General features: G+C 42.9%; 1 protein-coding gene across 2 annotated transcripts; it reads left to right on the top strand.

The window, feature by feature from the left end:
- Positions 1-244: 244 nt before the first annotated feature.
- LOC116952776 (uncharacterized) lies at positions 245-20,382 on the top strand. 2 transcript variants are annotated; one of them, XM_032972404.2, is made up of 13 exons: positions 245-391; positions 2,287-2,364; positions 2,485-2,650; positions 7,081-7,321; positions 7,843-7,983; positions 9,021-9,171; positions 9,884-11,178; positions 11,693-12,037; positions 12,453-13,106; positions 13,216-13,247; positions 14,697-14,841; positions 16,402-16,493; positions 17,674-20,382. In XM_032972404.2, the coding sequence occupies exons 2-13, from the start codon at positions 2,289-2,291 to the stop codon at positions 17,696-17,698; spliced, it is 3,363 nt and encodes a 1,120-aa protein (XP_032828295.1). In that variant the 5' UTR covers positions 245-391; positions 2,287-2,288; the 3' UTR covers positions 17,699-20,382. The 2 variants fall into 2 exon arrangements, with proteins under 2 accessions (XP_032828295.1, XP_075929495.1); XM_076073380.1 differs by having other exon boundaries at positions 252-391; positions 10,973-11,178.
- Positions 20,383-20,709: the final 327 nt, after the last annotated feature.

Here is a 20,709-nt window from a genome sequence, read left to right as displayed (position 1 = left end):
TCTACGTGATTTAATCGAAATATTTGTATTATTTTATTGTTTCCCTTCTACGTGACTTTACCGAAAGAACCAATAATATGAATCCCTGCAGTCACGAAAGCTTTAAATCAAAATTTAGCTCATCGGATTGTTCCGACGTTTCGGGGAAAGGACGCCTTGGACGTGACGTCACCGTCCCTCCACCACGCCTGTGAACGTTGCCCCGTGACGTCACCGCGCACAGTTGCGCGGAGACGTCACAGCACCCCGCGGCGTTGTGGGTAGCGTGCGTGATGACGTCATCCATCGCCTCCACGCTCCGCTTCGACTGCTGTCGTCGACAAAATTCTGCCATTTTAAACGTTGACCATTTAAGTTTTATTTTCTTTTTCTCTCCCCACTTACATTTACGGTAAATATATGTTAGCCTTGCTGGGGTAGCATATGTTATTGCTCGGCTCTGTTGACTTGTACCGTTACTCCGTGCAGTCTGAATGTAGCTTGTTCCATCTCCTTGCAGGAGAGTTATAGATTCTGTGCACTGTCTATGTTTTTAAGGCCGTTGGTTGGTTGTTAGCGTGTTATTAACTGTGTCAGCTTCCAACTGAAATGTCAATCCGTAGTCTCTAAATTATCGGCGTAAAAGCTATTTGATATTAAGTTGGGCTTTGTATAAAATCTTGACAGCACGTACTGGTAGATAATTTTCTTTTTAGGTCAAGCTTATGGTCGGTAGGCCTCAAAATCTCCCGTTCCCCTATGCGATCCCCTATGCGTTCTTCGCAAAAATGTTACGTGAAGGGAAATGAATGGGTTCTGAAATTAATCAAATCAGCGTGTCTTTTGTTTTCAATCAGTGCCCTCTTCTCGAATAGAATAATTACCCAGTCGATTGCAAAACATTGAGTTGACGTGAACAGCTTGGCAACAAGGCCTTCATCCAGCCGTGGATTGATCATGGCCGAGACCAAACTGCACCAACCAGCTAATATTGATTATTTATGTAACGTATTTACAAGTATGTCATAGGAGTAAACTACATTGTTTTCAGGTTTGGACGCCTTAGGAAGGCAGCGGTGGTTATCCTGTGTACAAACTAATGACCGGCATGGGAATGTGGAATTTACATCGCTGACTCTGGACGCTCAAAAGGCGATATTTAATTTTAGGATGTGTATACTTCGAGGCACGACATTCTGCGATGTCAAACAATTGCCTGTAAGGAATCCCCCTGTTAACGCCTTCGGGACCGTCCATAAATGACGTCACGCACCGGGGGGGGGTTTGTGAAATGTGACGTCACATCAAAATGCGCAACTTTAAATAAATATGGACGTTCTACTTAAATATACGTTTTAATAAATGTTTTCTCCTTCAACAGTGCAGCGCCACATTAAATACGCACTACAATGACAATAGTTTAAAGCGATTTGAAGCATGTGTTTTTTTGGGGGGGCAGAGCTTTGTGACGTCATATTTGAGGGGGGGGTCTGACTTTTTGTGACGTGTGACGAAGGGGGGGGGGAGGGGTCAAAAATCGTCCAAAATCGCGTGACGTCATTTATGGACGGCCCATTCCCAACTGCTTTAATGCGTTCGCTTCGTCTGTACATGTGTGTGTGTGTAACGGCGCCGACACAGCAACACAGTGGGCTTCTTTCTTGGGTCTTGCAACTCGTTCTCTGGCCACCGAACGTCCCCTTGTGCTCTCCCCATTTTTATACCTTTTTCTCAGTTCGAATCTCTCCTCCAATCCCTTTGAGCCTCGCCTCCCGACCAAATCACTGTGGGGGGCTCTCTACTTCATGACAATCTCTTTGCCTGTCACGTTTGCTTCGGGATAAGTGGTCTGGAATTCGGTTATTACGTGTGGATGTACTGTATGTTGAACTTCTTTCGCACCCTACGTAGCCAATCGTGCTAATCGGAGGTCTGTAGTGCACACCTGCCAACCCCTTATCAGTGCCTACCTTATACAGACCAATTCTGACCTTATTGGTCACCCCGTGCCCTTATGAATCTCAACGTTCATCCTACAAAGTCCCATCGCAAGGGAGAAGCACAAATAGACAAAAAGATGTTGCCCGTATTGAAACGGCTGTACACTGTGTGGACCTAAAAACTAAATTTCCCTGTACAAGATTATGGATAAACCGTATGTTTTGACAAGTATGGTAGTGGAGGCTCAGAAGGTAACTTCATCACTCATAAAATACTTAGAAAGCCAAACATGTGGGAAAGCAGTACGGAATCCCATGCATTTTCATGATTTTTCTTTTTTGTTTTATGCTTAACCCGGCTGAACAGACATGGAGAAAAAGTCAGCTTTGGGCCTGGCCAGCAAGAATATGATTCCCATCCCGAAAAGGAAGATGGCTTCAAAAGGTAGTTGTGAGGTTTACTTGGGTCATGTTTTCAATGTGTTACCATGTTGCTTTTTTTTATATAGATTGTTTCAAGTAGATTCCAGTTTAAAGTTACTGACGTCATTTAATTGTATTGCAGAGCCACATTTGGAAGAATGCAAGATTGGTGGGAGAGAGGAAATAGAAATAAAGGCGTATTTATCTCAATGTTTGCTGGACCCCAACGACAACCTGAAAATGTGTGAATTCACCAAAATATGTCTCATTTACAACCCATCATTGCTCCAGAGCTTCAGTGAAAAAAGGTGGGTGGTACTGTAGAGTCATTTCAATGGTACATTTGAAAAAAAAATCTAAAATCGTGGTCACTTACACAATGTGTAAAGTGATGCAAGGTTTGTGAACTAGAGGTTAGGCCAGGGTTAGTGGTGCCAAAATGGTTGTCTTTTTCGTTTTGAATGCGCTCGCACGTAAAATCTGATAAAAGCATCGGTTGTTTAAAGGTTCATGCAGCATTGGAAAGTTACGTCATGCTTATTGCTGTTCCGAATCAGTTAAATAAACATGTTTTACTCTTTGGTTCTTTCGATAAAGTCACGTAGAAAATAAAATCAATTAATAATAGAATACGACATTCGTTTTCAACAGAAGCAACCGTCATCAAAGAATGAGAGGAGCGTGGTCAGCCTGGTGGGGTTTTTTGGCTGTTGTGTTATCTGGCTCTCTGTGTTGTGTTGCATTGTGTTTCTAAGTTTACTATGTTTTTTTTTCTCATTCGTTCTTACCTGATGACGGTTGCTTGTGTTGCAATCGAAACGTCGTATTCTATTATTATTTTATTTTCTACGTGACTTTACCGAAAGAACCAAAGAATAATTCCTGCAGTCACGAAAGCTTCGAATCTAGTTTAAATATGTTTTTGCCCATTAAAGTTAGTTCCACATTGTGGGCAGTATAGAGTGGTTGGCCATGGTTAAACTCGCCCCGCCATGATAATGTGGAATTACACCGCTGGTTTTTATCCATCAATTGAGATGAACACCCTACCCCATTGCTCGTCCAAGTGACACTGACTTAATTTTTACATTTTTAAAATCTTTTTCCCAATCTTATCCTGATTGTGTTATTAGCATCATGTCATAAAAGAAAGTATCCATTTTGATCTATTGTGCAGCAGCGTGTTAGAGATCAGCCCACAGACGTGGATATCACAGAGATCTCGCTTAAATATCCCGGAGTGACGTTTTGTTTCACAAAGTAGGGGGCAACACTCTCCCACCCACTCTGCAACCGAGAATAATGTTTATCACATGTCAGTCAGACTAGTACTTTTAAAAATAACTGTTAGAGCTTGAAAGTTCAGAATTAAATGTAATGCGCTTTTTGTGTGAAAAGTGATTGGTGAACAGGCTGAGACCATCAACTCATTACACTTGAGAACCTGGTTTCATAGGCAGCTGCCTGGATTGAAACCGAGGATCTCAGTGGTGCCAGTTCAGCGCTCTGACCTTTGAGCCCTGTGGCCACCTTTGTCTTCTTTAGGCAATTTTACATGCCAATTTTCATTTTGTAAAACGTGGGTGTGAATTGGGCTCAATAAATCTCTGGAACAAAACTGTTTGAAGTTACAGTCATTAAATTGTAATGAATGTTGACCAATGTATGTGTTCTAGATTTGAAGCGTTCGTGACTGCAAGGATTCATACTCTTTGTTTTTTTCGGTAAAGTCACTTAGGTAAAAAATAAACAAAATAAGTGAAAACTAAATTAAATCACGACGTTTCGGGCGCAACACAAGTGAAAGCTGAAATAGCCACTATCCTCGAGAATGCTAAGAAACCTGTTAGCAACATCAGCAAAAACGAGCGTTCTGAACTCGCAAATTTGAAAAAGAGGGATGACATAGTCATCCTCTCAGCCGACAAGGGCAATGCCACTGTCATCATGGATAAAAAACTCATACAACAACAAAATCCAGGACCTACTCAATGATGGCAGCCACTCCAAAATCAATAGAGATCCGACTAATAGCCTAACTACTAAAACCAACAAGATCATCACTAGTTCGACTTCCCTAATCGAATCAATCAAATGGCTCTCCCTGAAACCCTCGACTGCGAGACCTCCCAGATTATATGGGCTTCCCAAGATCCACAAAGAAGGTACCCCACTACGGCCCATTGTGTCCACGATCAACTCACCTACCTACAAACTGGCCCGTTTTCTGTCGGATACGCTGCTTTCCTTTACTGGCAATACCACATCAGCAGTACTTAACTCACTTGGTCTCTCTAGTCAAAGACATTGTACTGTCTACTGATGATGTCCTCGTCAGCTTTGATGTGGTCTCTCTGTTCACCAAGGTTCCAGTGCCTGACACCATAACTAATTGAAGATTTAGTCCAACATGGACTGAACCCTGATGTCCCTGCGCTGGTTAGGCACTGCCTCACCAACACTTACTTCACCTGGAATGATACCTTCTACAAACAAAATGAGGGCACCCCTATGGGTTCCCTCTTGTCACCAGTGATAGCCAATGTTTTCATGGAGAAATTTGAAATGGACGCCATCCAGACATCCACCCTGCGTCCTTCCCTGTGGAAGAGATACGTGGATGATACTTTCGTCATTTGGCCACATGGCCTCCCAGCATTGACTCAATTTCTAGACTATATCAACTCCATACAACTGTCCATCAAATTCATCATGGAAGTGGAGAAGGATGGCAAGCTACCATTCCTGGATGTTCTGTTTGAGAGGAGGCCCAATGGCTCTCTGGGACATTCTGTCTACAGGAAAGCCATCCACAGATTCCTACCTGAAGCCTGATTCCCACCACCATCCAGCACAAAATAATTCCCTCATCAAAACGCTATATCATAGGGCCCATTGCATCTCTGACCAACACCACCTGGCCAGTGAATTGGAACATGTACATCTGGCCCTCAAGATGAATGGATACTCGGACCGTGCTATCCACCAAGCTGTTTCTCCCAACGTGGAGAAACAACCCACTGAGACTCCGATCAAAATCATTACGTTGCCATGCATAGCAGGCGTTACCAAAAAGATTCCAAAATTCTCAACAAACACAAGATCCAGGTCCGATTCAGTACAGTACACAAGATCCGTGATCTGATCCCATCTGTAAAGGATGTCATTCCTGACTTACAGTACCCTGGTGTCTACAAACTGAGTTGCATCTGTGGGGATTGTTACATCGGTGAAACGAAACGACATGTTTCTGATCGCATTCGCGAGCATAAATTGGATCTGAAACATGGCAGGACGGATTCTTCGGCCGTTGCTGACCACTGTTATAATGCTTCTGGCTCTCATGACATTGTGTTCTCCGATACCAAGGTGCTCTGCAAGCCTCCCGGATACTTCCAAAGATTTGTCCATGAAGCCATCCAGATATACAAACATAGACATAACTTCAACCGAGATGATGGATTCAAATTGAGCAATCATTGGAAAGATGTAATTAACCAAGTCAAACTTTAGCTACCGGGCAGTTTACTGCTAGACAGCCAGTTTAGATGTATTTTCATAAACATACCCTTTTTCCCAGTCTGTTACCCCCAGTTTTACACACTACCATCGTCATGGTAGTGTTTACCACAAGTTGTTTTTTTAGCTTGCACATTTCAGTTTGAACGCCTTACATTGTTAGCCTGCGCTTTTCTAACTTACCCACCCGGCAGCATAACAAAAGGCGGCTTAATCCTCGCTTGCTTATTTACTTCCGCCATCTACATCACAAAGCCTCTCAGCACCACCAGTTGCCTCTCAGTGCACCCTCGGTTTTGCAACTTCTCCTCCCAGCCCACACCCCGCCCTCACACTCACCATGGCCCCCCCTCCCTCCATGCCCCGCGACTATATAATCCCCCGTCACAACCATCTCTGGGACACACTTAAGCGTCTGTGCTTTCGCTACGTTGTCCCCACTTGAAGAAGGACGCTTGTGTTGCGCCCGAAACGTCGTGATTTAATTTAGTTTTCATTTATTTTGTTTATTTTTTACCCACGTGAAAATTGTATGTGTGTTTAACTTCTTTCACACTGTACGTAGGTGCGGCGGAAGGAAAACAATTTAAACACAAAGCAGTTATAAATAAATTAGTTTTTAATTTAGATTTGAAAGTGCATAGCTCGAGTGGCTTAATATTGGAAAGAAGAGCGTTCCAGACTACCATAGAAACGCATCTGAAAGCACGAGATGCAGTGACCGTTTTTGTTTGATGGTTAGCCAAAAGCCGCTGCGATGATGACTGGAGTTTCTTGATGGTTTATGCTCCATGACGACATTAGTAAAGTATAGCTCATTTGTGGCAAGCACTTTTTGTGTAATCAGTGCGACCTGATAATGAATTCGTTCAGTAACCGGAAGCCAATGCAGCTTATCGAGCACTGGACGGACATGGTCGGATATTTCAGTACACGTCACGTGCCAAAGAATTTAGTGCACGCTGCAGCTTGCTAATGTTTTTGCCAGATGTCTCGTAGAGGAGTAAGTTGCAATAATCGAGCCTTGTCGATACTATGCTACACACCACTGTCGGCTATGTCATGCCTCAATAGTGGCCGAATGTGTCGTAGAGCCCTGATATGAAATTGCAGGACCTGACTATTTTTCACGTGGTGATCAAACGACACATTCTGGTCGAGTATGGTGCCGAGGCTCTTTGGATGAGTAACCAATGTTATTGTTCTCTTATTCATCCAGGCGTGAGATGAAATCTTTGGGAAGGCGTGGACAAGAGCTCGAAGTGGGGTTTGGCTTTTTGGTTGTTAAACACAGTGCCACCGTGGAGTCTATTTACCGGCAGGGCCTGTGCGTCAATCATTGTGACATTAAAGCTCTTGGAGACCCCTCCCAAGGAGTCTACCTCACCCGTCATATAGATATTTGTCTCAAAGTTTGCATACAGCGAGGCTTGCTCAGAGGAACCATTGTCATTTTCAAGGTATTGTTCTCTTAAATATTCCACAATGTAATGAAAAGAGTCCATGAACCTTTTCCTTATATTCTTACTGTGGAAAGTTTTGTGGCTCAGTGTGTTAAGGGCAGTTTGCCTTCGGTAAAGCAAATTTAATATTCTCAAACTGGTAGTGTTCACTGCAAAACAGCAATTGAAGAATTTGTTTCATAATCGACATGTGAACTATAGTTTTCACTCATGTAGAGACCTTGATCTTAAACTTTAGATTACATTTCCTAAATTCCTAAACTAATAACCACCTGTGCTTGTAGACACTATATAATATGCCACACTTTTTACGTGTTTGCACTGCATATTACATACACCGTTAATGTTTCTGTCAAGTCGTTGACATTTTTTATTCTTGCAGCCTTTGCCCAAAATTCTTAAACGTAATTAAGAAAAAGAAGTATTGGGTCATGCTTCGTTAATGACAATAAGCAGTAATAAGCAGTGTTAATGACATCTGTAGATCTCAAATATATCCGTATTTTTCTCTTTGGAAGGTGCTGTATGGGCGAGTAAAATCGTTGATACCTCGGACTCAACATGACAAGCCACTCGAGCCATCTTGCAACTATGATTGTCACATACCACAGAAGGTGCCCAAGATCAATGAACCACTAAATCTGCAGGTCTGCTCATTGGTAAATATTCCACATTTAAGCATACAGTTTACAGCTGGGCTATCCAATTATTTAAGTGGTAGATTACACTACCGACTATAAATTTGATTACATTATTTGATTAATTGGATAACACAAAAATAGTTGGGAAAAAAAACTGTTTCACCTCTTTTCCCTCGTGGAAGGTGATGGTCTGGCTTGATGATGCTGTTGGCATCATCAGCCACGTCAGACAGGACATGTCTTGTAGGGAGTTTCCTGCCTTTGGGAGGTAAGATCTGGGGGTGGCCGCCATTTTAAATTGGGCCCAAGTAATCGATCACGGCAAAAGTAGTCGATTACAAGCTTTCATCACGTAAACGACTGAAGAATTTTGCTTATAACGCCATTTCGAATCCATGTATATCTTTACACCTATTTCAGCGCATGTTCCAGCTTAAATTCATTGAACTGATTATAAGAGGTTGCCATGTGCTGCCAAATATTGAAAGTGTATGCTGTGAGGCGCGACTGACTGGAAGTTTCACGCCCATCATATTTGTTAGATTCATTACAATTTTAACTTTAATCATGGCATCGAAGGAATCCACCTCACATCAACTGAATCCAATACCTGACTAACTAATCTGGATATAATTGCTATTCATCCAGCCATAGGCTGCTATGTAGGTTTTCATGGTGGCGTTGTATAGTTCACCGATATAAGGGCTTCTTGCTCTGGGAGCTTCTCCAATCATTCCATTATTCCAAAAGACAGATTTTGTCCTGAGTGATGTATCAAAGAGGCCTTCCTTAGATTCTATGACACATACACTTATAACGGGAATTGTTAATGAAACCTCAGGAAGAAGGTGCTCCATCATGCCGAACAACACACGCTACAACCCGAAAACACATTGAGGAACTAACACGTTTTAATCTCACTGAAAAATCCCCAGCCTTCTGTTCTCTCACATTTTGTCAAAGCGTTTAACATGCTGAATGTTTGGAGAGGGGGCATGCAAGGTTGAATGTGAGAATTTTATGATGTGTTACACAGGTTCTATTTTTTTCATCAGGTGTATCTATATGAGTATGACAGCATCATGCTGCCAGTGAAAAGGCCCCGTCAGTGCCTGCCCTATGCGGTGATAAACATGCACCAGACATTTACCGGTGCTAAAGCCACTCCGCGTGCTTCCCTCACTTCTTCATGGAGCCTGCCTACAGGTAGTAGCGGTTTAGGAGCGTTAACATGAACATAATATAATAATCTGTGGCCCTTTATCTAATGCTGCATTAAGGCCCCCTTAGACCGTGTTGGTCATGGGGGTTGTTTGAATATACAGTACTTAGCCATGATGGTCATTGTGGGTTGGTGACCAGTCCAGATATCACTCGCCACTGGTGTTATCCATTGCTGGGAATCGCAGGGCGCTAACTAGTGCCACCGCTGTACACAGGATAATGATAATAACGTCCTTTGTTTTGTATGTATTCTACCATGTACACTACAAATTTGCATTGGCCTTTTCTGCTACGCTCCAGGGGTAGGCATTTGTAATGAGAAAAACACGCAATTCTAGCATTTTCTAACAGAGGGAACTTTTATGAGGTTTGATAAGCTGGATTGTGCGGTGTAACAAAACAGAGTTTTGATGTTCGCAATAATTTTTACTCCAAGAGTAACGACAGTAAACAGGCATGTTATGTTATGGTCACACTATATAAATATACCGTAATTTGATTAGATTGTATTTCCGTATTACCTTTGAAGCAGTATGCACCAATATGAATGCAAATGTGTGCTCATTTTTTCCTTCACCCTCCTGCAGAAGCTTTGTGGTTCATATTTAAAATAATTTACAATGCATTTGCTTACTTTAGTTTACTTGTGAACGTGCTTTATTGGTAAGGTTTTTATTCATTGTATTCCTTTCAGTGCTGGATTATACCAAAGGTTTAACTGTTGCAACACGTATTGGAAAGAGCATGCATGCCATAGTGGTGTACAGTTCTGCAAGAGGAAATGGAGAGCCGCGAGCCCAGAATGGAGAGGGTATCGACGTGTCAAGAGACCCAAGGCAGCGACAGAGAGCAGCCGTGTGTCAGATCTCTGTGGACACGGAGAGTCCTCCTCAGGCAGGAACAAATCCCGAGCGCCGTTGTCTGAACACGCAAATTCAGGCTGCGTTGAATTCCGCAGAATCGGCGGTCACAGATTTGTTACAGGCGTCCTCGTCTGCACGAGTCACATTCTCCAGTATGTCAGACCATCGAGCAAGCGAACCAGGTTTTAGTCGGAATGACGGCGCTTTGGACGAGAACCATGCAAATGGTGAAACTATTGTGCCGAGGTCGTTGAACAAATACGGCAGCTTTGAAATTCCTCAGTCTGAGACGTTTCTTGGACAGGATCTACAGATGCTCAACGAGCCTGCAAGTGCAAATAATATGAATGTGAAACACAGCCAACAAAGTACAGCCTCACAGTTTAATAACCAGTCAAGAGGTGGATCAAACTGCATGGATTATTGTGCAGATTACTTGAAAGTTCATAATGACAGCTCTGGATTGAGCGATATATCATTAAATAATAACTCGCTTTCCCAACACACAGAGTCACCTTTGTCACAGCCATCTTCACCTCCAGAGCTAGATTTAATGTACCAAGTCCCTTCAATTGAACATGACTCCTGGGAAGATTCAGCACCTTCCAATGATGACCAATGCACATCAATAAATGTGCATTATCCCAATACCGTAGCAAATATCTGCAAATCTGATATTCAGTTAGGATTTTGGCCAAAGAAAGAGTACGTATTTAATTTGTCAAATGTGTTGCTTAATGCCAATGCAACGGAAGGACCACTGGAACTCAATCAGATGATGGATTCATGTGAGAAGCTTCTGTCACTTTTTGTGGGAGACCTTCAGGAGAGTCTGGGTGAACCTCTCAGGAATGTTTTTATGTCAGCACCATTGTTGCAAAGGTTTGGTCTGAGAGAGACTTGTCCCTCGGTTCTCCTAGAAGGTTCTGCATTGGAGACGTACGTGGAGCTGCAGATGCTCTTAGAGACAACTCATTACATACAGAATCGATTAAACTTCCTGAAGGGTCTGCCGAGATTCCGCACCTTGCTGTGGTACGAAACATCACTTGGGATGGAGTCACTTGAGTACACTTTTGCCGGAACCTTGGTCAACTGCCACGAACTTTCCAACTTAAAAAAAGAGGTAGGTTTGAAGCATCTTTTTCTTTTTACTTCGATAATGTATGTTGAATATTTTATAGTCCAAACCACTGCTATCCATCAAGCAAACTCTGCGCTGGAAGTTGTTGATTATTGCCAGCAAATTCAGGCATTTTAAACAAATGCTGCTGAATTGTAGTGTTATTCCCAAAAGCAATCCATAATGTTAAACCGTGCTGGGCAGCAGAGGGCACTACCGTTCTTCTCTCACATTTACACCATCACAAACCCGTGCTGACGAGCACAGTGAAGTATGTTTTTTTGTTGAACACCTTTCGCACCGTACGTAGCCAACCGTGCTAATCGGAAGTATGGTCCTATAACACCCGCGATCCGCCATGCCATGCGGAGGCCCTCATCCACCAGTGTCATTAACAACAAAGGGCTGTTGAGGTACACATACCTATGTCCTCATTAGAGACACTTTTATGGAAATGCCCTCTTCCTGCAAAGGCTTCGTCATTGATATGCGCGGCGATGTCATTGCTCTCCTGCAGATCTACGCGGCCCGCGCGAGGTTGAGCAGGTGTACGGCGAACCATTATTTGCTGCTGAAGTGCAATGCGGAGAGCTTGGAGTACGAACACTTGGAGACGCGGAGACTAAAGTCCTCCATCCTGCCGCATCCGCCGCAGTCGGGGATGGTGAACCTGGGAAACTCGGTTGGAGAGCTGGAGGCCCAACGCAAGTGCATTCAGCACTTGCTCGGGAAGCTGTTTTTTGCTCCCGCCACGGACCGAAACGTCGAGAAGATTGAACATCTCAATCTAATTATAAGCACCATCAAACGAAAGCAGCAGTGGCTCAAGAGCAACCAGTACACGGCTCTTGACCCTAAGCAGGTATGATCAGATTATTTCGATAATTTTGCTGTTATAAATTTCCACATGATAAGCCACTTTGTTGAGCTATCATTTGTGGCCAGGTCGCTTCTGAATAAAAGCTCATAGATCAGTGGGCTTTACCTGGTAAGATAAAAAAAAAACATTTTGTTTTATTTGTATATATTGTTAAAAGTGATTTTGTATAGTAATGTTCTGATCTGCCCCTACTGGACATCTCTGAAAAAGAGCTCGATAGCTCATAGGATTCCTACAGTATAAATACATAATATGATTCTGATGTGCTCAATAATGTTTTGCCCACATCTTTAAAAAGCTGTCCCCCTATGGGCCTTCATGAATTACACAAGTTTAGTTTCTGATTTGAAAAATAAATGGGTCACCTGAAAGCTTTGTTGCATATTTTTTTTACTAGATCAGCAAGTTTGGTATGGACCATCTTGAGTGGAATGCAGCCAAGATGCTTGTCTGTCAAGAGCTGAAGGCCAAAGAGCCATTTGACAAGAAGGACTCTCAAGAGATATTCTCTGAAGTCAAAGAAAGGCTGAGGAAGATGACGGCAAATGATGTGGTGCCAGATGTACGAGCTGCAGTTGAAGACGCGAAGGACTGGCATAAGTTTTTACAGAGCTTTTCCTTCCCACGGACAATTTCCATATCTATCCAAACGCCCCGATCAGACAACGGAAGTGGACATTGCAGTGTGGTGGCTGTACCAGGCAGTGAGGGAAACACAGCCCCTAAGTCACTACCTTCAGCTGAGGCTCATGGGAGTGACAGCGGAAACAACATGGAACAGGTGGCCGCGGCAGCGTTGACGTCCCGTCAGCATACGCAAAGTACCAAGCACTCAAACGGATCAAGCAGGCACAGGGAGGAATATCCAGCAGACTTACCCACCAAGAGAACTAGATTTAGCTTTGATAGTGACATTCATGGAGTGGGTCTACATGCAAGCAGCAGTGATGTTGCTTTGTTGGAGGAACAGCCTTGTGTTAAGACCAGGAATGTGGAAAATGCTACTGGGGAGACTCACGCTCAGTTACAACTTTTTGAATGTCCAACACTTGTAAGTGTTTGGTTATGTATTTCAGCATCTGTCAAATTCATTTGAACTCTTCATTGGCATACTGAACAAGAACACGTTTGTAACTCTCTTGTCAACATTTTTTTGGCAGGTTATTCAAACTGGTGATGCTAACCTACAGATGTAAGTATTCCTTCAACATCCAGTTCATTACGAATTGCAGGCAACATTAAATATAATGGTTGAATAAAGTAAAAATGTCTCTCATGAGCAATCAAGTGATGGTCATTGACATCAGTGGTCTTGAGGCAGTGGTAGAATTTTTACATTCCTAAGGTGGAGGCCATCATCTTCTTAGAAGAATGACTGTTACCTTTTCAAAAGAGTTACTCATTTTAGGTACCCAAAGGTATGATGATGGGCTAAATTGACACCTCATAATGAGCTCACAAACTTGTGATTTAGTTGAGTACTCTATAATAGTAATTTACAGCACTATGTCCATCTACTGCTGGAATAAGACCTCTATGTTGGTCACGGGGGTTGTTTGACCAAACTTCACCGGCCAGTGCAGTTGGTCAAGGGGGGCAATCTCAGAACCGTTTAAAATATTCTCGACTGGTGTTAGCCGTGGCCAAGCATATAACTTAGGTCGCTGCATTCATAACACAGTGCCCTAACCACTGTACAACTGCTCCATCTGTGTGTAGTGAGCGACTTCCGAGACACGTTGTGGAGAGGGCTTCTTATTTATTCTCACACTTTCAGCACAACACTGGGCGATACATCTATGCAACGTTCTACGTAGCTACACATAGCCGACCCTTCTACACAACCCCATTGTCGGCGTCCAACTACACAGCTGTCTGACTAGCGTAGCGACGGCGACAATGAGAGACTTGCAGAAGATCGACCACGTGGCCGGACGACGAAGAGAGATGACGGCGAGCGGCGACGCAGCCAGGACCCGCAACAGCACCGAACCTCTAGTATATAAGGGGAAATGAACCTCTGGTTCGGTTCCCCTTATATACGCCCCAGCGCGACCAAGCCCTGCCTCTGGCCACGCCCCCTTCCAGAACCTTGAAGTAGGCTCCCGGAGCCTCCCGACTGACCCCGCCTTTCACCTTTACCCCAGATACGCCCCCCTCATAATTAGGCATTATGTAATTATACCCATAACCGCGATTACCCCTTCAGGTCGACAGGTGGCACCCTGTCATTACACGTGTACTCCAACTACATTGCAGTATATTAAACGAGAGGTATGGTTAGACATCAGGCAGGGCAAGGAGCACATGTACAAGATGCGCACTCGTGACAGTATCAGTTGATCACAAGTATGACATCGTAACAGCATTCTCTCGCTGCCTGTTCAACACAAGATTTCAGTGCTGCTAGACAAGATCGATGATCAATCCACGACACTGCGGGAGTGTTTAATTCCCAAAAACACCCGCAGATGATGTGCCAAATTGTTGTACCATGTGCAAAACCATCAATTGTCAATACTTAATAGGCCCAGCCTGAAATCTTGGCCAGAGTTCAGTGGTTTAATTCTCACTGCCACACGGCATGTGATAGAGGCATGTACTAATGGAAATGTGAAATTGTTGATGACTTTTGGTCCAGACTGAGACAGGAGGGTGAGCAGGATGAAAAATATGAAGATAAGATGCCAGGAAACAGCATACACACAACAGTGGATCAGGCTGAAGTGAAGTTTGCACCAGCCGATCCAGGTTGGGATGGAGAGGATTGTAGTACACAGATACAGGTAATAGTAATATTTCAAGCTGATTACCGATCATATGTTCAATTTCTTGATAAGTTGGATGGCCCAAAAATAGTTGGAAAAAAGTCTCACCGCTTTTCCTATGTGCGCTGTTGGATGGGAGGTGGCCTTTGCTTGCAGGGGGATTCCCGCCATCAGGTGGCAGAATGTGAGAGTGGCCGTCATTTATAAAGGGGCCCGAGAAATCGACGACAAAGAATTTTCAGTTGATTAATTGACTTAATCGACAATTTTTTCCTATCTCTAGTGATCATGATAATCGTCAATGTATTGAGCAAAGTCTCAGCAAGTCTTGAGACTTCTTCAGGGAGGTCCTACATTGAGGTTTTTTGGCCAATTCCATAAGCTTTTTTTCATATTAGAGGAAACTAGGGTACCCAAAGTGAACCCATGCCTACGCGGGAATTACTCTGGTAATGCGTTAAATATATTGGTAAGCAACTTACTTTCTGGACTGCCATTTATTGGGCACTTCACGTTGCAGCAGTTTGATATCACGCTGATCTCAGCGTGATGCATTGGCATATAATGATGCATTGTTTCTTTTATCGATATTTATTCTTGTGCTCATGGTACATTGATCAGATCATACCTTTGAGAATGTTATGCAAATTATATGCAAAGAGACTCATATATTTAGGCTGAAGGAGTAAACAAAGTACAAATAAGGCAAAATAAATATAATTCAACAAGATGGTAAAAACCACAAAATTCTTATATTAAATCGAGATTGCAAATTGTAACAATTCATATCACCGAGTTATTCATTATTGCATGCCTAATTAGCCCACCATTATAATTTTATTCAAAGATCAGTATTTGTTTTACATTATGTAAGGGTTATGCAAAGCAGTTACAACATACGGATTGAAAAAAAACGATTCCTGCGTGCATCATTCTGTGAATGCAGCATGAGCCTAAGAATCAATTGTAATTGATGAATTAATGCATCATTACATGTCTGCTCATCGGTGAATACCTCGTAGACTGCTCTGCCTTGCAGAAAATCAGATAATAAACCTGGCCGATACTACACTGAAACATGTACTCCCTTCACGTGAGCCTCAGTCACTCTTGGCACAACCACAATAATTCCCCCTTTCACCCATGCAGACCACTGGGCCCCAATTTTACCACCGGTTGTAATACCTCCTAGTGGGCTACACTCAGTGAAGCGCAACACCAAATTGTTAACCACAGATCTTGGTGCCATCTATTACGATCAAGACAAAGTGGTTATGCCCATTAACCTCCTTTGGCTGTTTGCAAAAATGAAAACACCCTTAGCGGAATGTCTGCAATTTTTATACAAACTTTGTTTCGAACATGGCGCATGCAGGTCATTGTGTTATAGACATACCATGGGCACGAGAATAATAAAGTTTAGATGAAAAATGTGCACTGGACGGTATATAAGTTTGTTATTTTAAAGTGGTGTCCATTAAAGACACGGGTATTTCAGGTATCTTATGGTATTTGATGCAACAGGCAACTGAACCCCTCACAATTATAATATTCATGCATTATTCATTTGTGCTTCAGGAGCTTCAGAGCAATCCCCAGCCAAACAGTACAGAGTCCTGTGCCGAGAGTGTCTTTGAGGTCTGGGACACACCAGAGTGGTTTCCAGCAAGGTGAGATGGGATTTGATTTACACTGGGTCGACCACACTGCTGGGTCTACGTCTCAGCCAGGATAATTTGTAATATTGCGTTTGAGACATTAATATTCTTACTTGAAATGCAAACAACGTGATTGTATGTTTGTGTACCACACCTGTACAAGCAGTCGGAAACAGCATTGGCATGAGATCCAGAATCACGAGCAGGTGTTATCATCCAGGCAGTTCTCATTCAAACACCATCAATTTGATGGTGTCAGTATGGTTACCAATGACTTCACATGAAACAAAAAAACACTGTCAAAAAATGGTTTTACACTTTGGCTACATTCCAGCTCTGCGAATTAACAAATATAAATTTGACTGCCCTGCGACACGAGTCTTTGTGTTTCAGTTTTATTTATTTGGTATAGCCCTGTGAGCCATTCGGCTCTTGAATCGGGTGCAACCGCAACAAACAAAAAACAAACACGAACAAGAAAACATCTGTGTAGCAGGATGAATAAGAAAAGTGGTGCCCCCCAGTGTGAGTTATGGAGATTTCATATTTATTAAGAGAGGCAGTCTTGTCATAACTCCTTCCACTGACCACTGCATAACATGGGCTAATGCACGGCTCTGTGAGAGTTCAGAATGGATTCTTCATCTCACAATTTGATGCCACCCACAGCACAATCGGGATAAAATTGTGGGAAAAGACAACACATTTGAAACTGTTTGTAACAGGTAGCACCTGTAGGTTGCCAAACTGGAATTCTCTACCCCTGCCCAAATGCCATTTTCCCAGTTGGCTTGAATTTGCCCAGGGACGTGTGGTGAAAGGCAAAGTATAAAGTTTTTTGTTTGATTATACAAGTATGTCGGCCTTGAATTAGAGAATATATATAAAATGGCAGGAAGGTATAAATGTCCTTCCACAAAATGTTCAAATTAAAGTCCACAGATTTGGATAAAAGGCATTCTAGGTTATGATATCCAAACAATATTACTGCAGTGGGTCCCACACATTGCTTCATATGCAAATATGTGTTGAATTTCCCTTTTAATATGAAGCACATTTGATTTAAAAAGTTACAACAAATGATTATCTTTTATTCATTTTTTATTGGTATTAACTCTTTGTATTTTAAGGCCAAGAAAAATATTTTTGCTCAAACCAATAACACTTTTGTAAATGTGTTTTATTATTTCAGATGCAGACAAACCATGAAGAATTGATTGAAATAAATTCGTGTTTTTCGGTGGGGGGATAGGAAAAATATTGCACGGTTAAAATCGAGAGTTGTAAATGTGGCAAGGTTTTATTGGAAAGCATGAATGTTATTCATTTTACTAACACGTGTAAAAATGATGGTGTTTATTACTTGCCCACCATGTGTGTGACTTCACAAGGACTATGATGGCACACAGGTGCAAGATTTAACTGCAGAGCATTCCTCTGTTTTCAGGGCTTGTTTAGCCATGGAGAGCTGCTTTTGATCTCTCGGCACCTACCGCTTGGTATTTTGCTGTTCCACACAAAAAAGGTCATACCATTTGTAAGCATTAGCCTTCACCTAAGCCTCATCTCTACAGCCGGATGATGGGATAAGTTGTCTCCTGATATTTGAACTCAAAACCTTCTGATTGTGAGTCTAGACCTCTGTAACAGCAGCACCCGGTCATATAATTGTTGCTATGTCATTAAGAATAGAACAAATGTACACAACATACAATTTTTAGGCATGATTCTAATACATGCATGTACGTGGTTCTCCAAATTTGCTAATGATGGTATGCTTTGTATCTTACTGTCATGGATGCTGGATACATGGGTTTCAATGAGTGAGTTGAAACAAAAAAATAAAGATTTGCATTCGCTGTGGTGCCTTATAACAGAAAACCGAAAACAATTCCATTCTGGCGTAAGAGATAAATGTCAACGTCGAGGTCTGCTAGCCACGGGAGGGTTTTAGAGGAGCGTTTGTGCAGTTTTGCCATTGAAGGAGCTGAGACTGCAGTGGCTCACCATGGTCCATAGTTTGGGTTGCATGGCCACAGTTGTGCTGTAGCTTGTCTTTAATTTTACATTCATGAAGGAGGTGTGTGCATCGGTTTGTTGATGTTCTGATGCGGTTGATGGTTACACCAAGGTCTTCAAGGAATGCCAAAGCCAGGAGGTGTGATGTTTGGGTCTCGAAATTATGTGTTTATTCTGGACGTCCGCATGCTTCCGTATCTCGGTAAGATTCTAGGATGGTGGCAGCACGATCCCAGAAGGAGGATCGGGGCTTGAGTCTTCGGCAAGGTATATTGCTGAAGTCTTGCTTGGTGAGTAGGTTGTCATTGGCAAGAAAACGTATACATTCCCTTGCAGTATGCATCTCGGTGGATATTTGGTGGCAGAATGTTCACCAGAACAGGGAGCCAGGATATTTATTTTGGTTTCAGTGTTGCGGTTATTATGCACATTGTATTATATAATTGTGCATCTAGCATTTTCATGTATGAGCTCCCAGACCAGACGAGAGCACACAATGTACTACCACTGAGTAGATCAGTGATAGAGAGCGGTCGTTTGCAGCACATGAGCTGAGGCGCTCCAGGTCGTTCCTGCATTATTTCTGTAGCAGATCTGTTTTATTTGGGGCTTGAAGGTCATGCTTCTGTCCATGATAATCCCTAGATATCTTGGAGTGGGGTCACAGTGCCCTGGGCTACCACAGAAGGACGGATCAAGAGTAACATGTGCTGCATGATTGTTCAGGTTTTTAAAATAATTTGGTCAGAGTCACCAGCGACGGAAATCTGCCTCCAATGAAGTTAGATCAGCTGTCAAGAGTATTAGCAATATTTTGGAGGTTTGTTCCCTATGCACCAAGGTCTAAGTCCTCTACATATATGAACTTGCAAGATGACGTACATGGCATAGTGATGGCACGAGGACCGAGCTTTGGGAGGCTATTGAGTATTCCACTGCAGCTGTTTTTTAGCAGTGAGGTGTAACCTAAAAGTACGGTTGCTGAGCATCCCATCAATTAGTTGATCGCGATATCATGAATTTGGCCAACTTCATCAGCAGGCCATGATGCCAGACAGTGTCATAGGCAGCAGAGAGGTCAACTGTTGCTGTGCTAGTTTTCTGTTGATGCTGGAAACCGGCCTCCATTAGGGCGGTGAAGGCAATGATCTGTTCACAGCAGCAGCTATGGCCAGTTCGAAATCCGGCTTGTTTGGGAGGCAATGGTACAGTCTGATGTTTCGGGGTAATGCTCCCAATGCAGTGAAACTGACTGAAACAGCCTATTTGTGTTTTGTTACTCGGAAGTATTAACCGTGAATGTGGTGGTGGTTATTGTTTGTACTTAATGAGTTGGCATTATGCTTTAGATTATAATAAAAGAGCACGCAGATCGCGTTGGGCAGTGCAGGCACATGCTGGTAGAATTATTGCCTCTCCTATATTGGAATTGTTGAATGTTAAAATTGTGAATTGTATCTGGAGAATGTGAAACATTAGCAGGATGTTATTTTCAAATCCCTGCCACTATCTGGCCACGTAACTCATGGTAAATGAGTAATCTGCTTTAGTGGCCCAACGTTACATGTTAACCGTTCGTATGTAAATCAGCTGTGAGCTTGTCAAAGTTACAGATGAATGGCTATGGTCACAATGACTAGAACCGGACTGCTCGTGTAGGTGTACCACTGCAGGTTACGCTGTTATTGCTGCAACGGAACATGCTTTGGAATGGGAAAATCCAGCTTGCCAAAAATAATATTGCATGCTACATGATGCCATACTCATGTGTGGTTGCTGATGGAGTTACCTATCAAGGTCAGTTATGCTATTTGAATGAATGTACAAATTCTACTTGAACGTATTGTTTTGTTTCTGTGCCAAATAAATGTTTATACTCTCATGCTTTTGTGTGTAACAGTTATGTAAGCACTAATTTGGCAGTTGTTTTCACTGAATGTGCTGCTGCAACTTGCTTTGGAAAAAAGTTTTGCTGGCTGGCTGGCACACAACCGGGCAAGTGCACATGTTACAGCGCACGTCTGCGCGTTGATGTCACCCGCATCCCGCAGCGTTGAACCGGGTTCATGCGTGCTGAAGTCACACCTCCCCCCACCCACCCACCCTCCACTTCATATATTTGAAAAAAATTTTGCTGGCTGGCTGCCTGCCTGGCTGGCTGGCCACATGCCGCCCTGCGTGCGTTCTTATTGGCCGCAGGCCATGCGCC

This window comes from Petromyzon marinus, chromosome 3 (assembly GCF_048934315.1).
Source record: "Petromyzon marinus isolate PM22_M1 ecotype Great Lakes invasive population chromosome 3, UKy_Petmar_22M1.pri1.0, whole genome shotgun sequence".
Lineage (NCBI taxonomy): Eukaryota > Metazoa > Chordata > Hyperoartia > Petromyzontiformes > Petromyzontidae > Petromyzon > Petromyzon marinus.
Note: the sequence above shows the minus strand (reverse complement) of the source record. Positions and strands in the feature narration are given on the sequence as shown.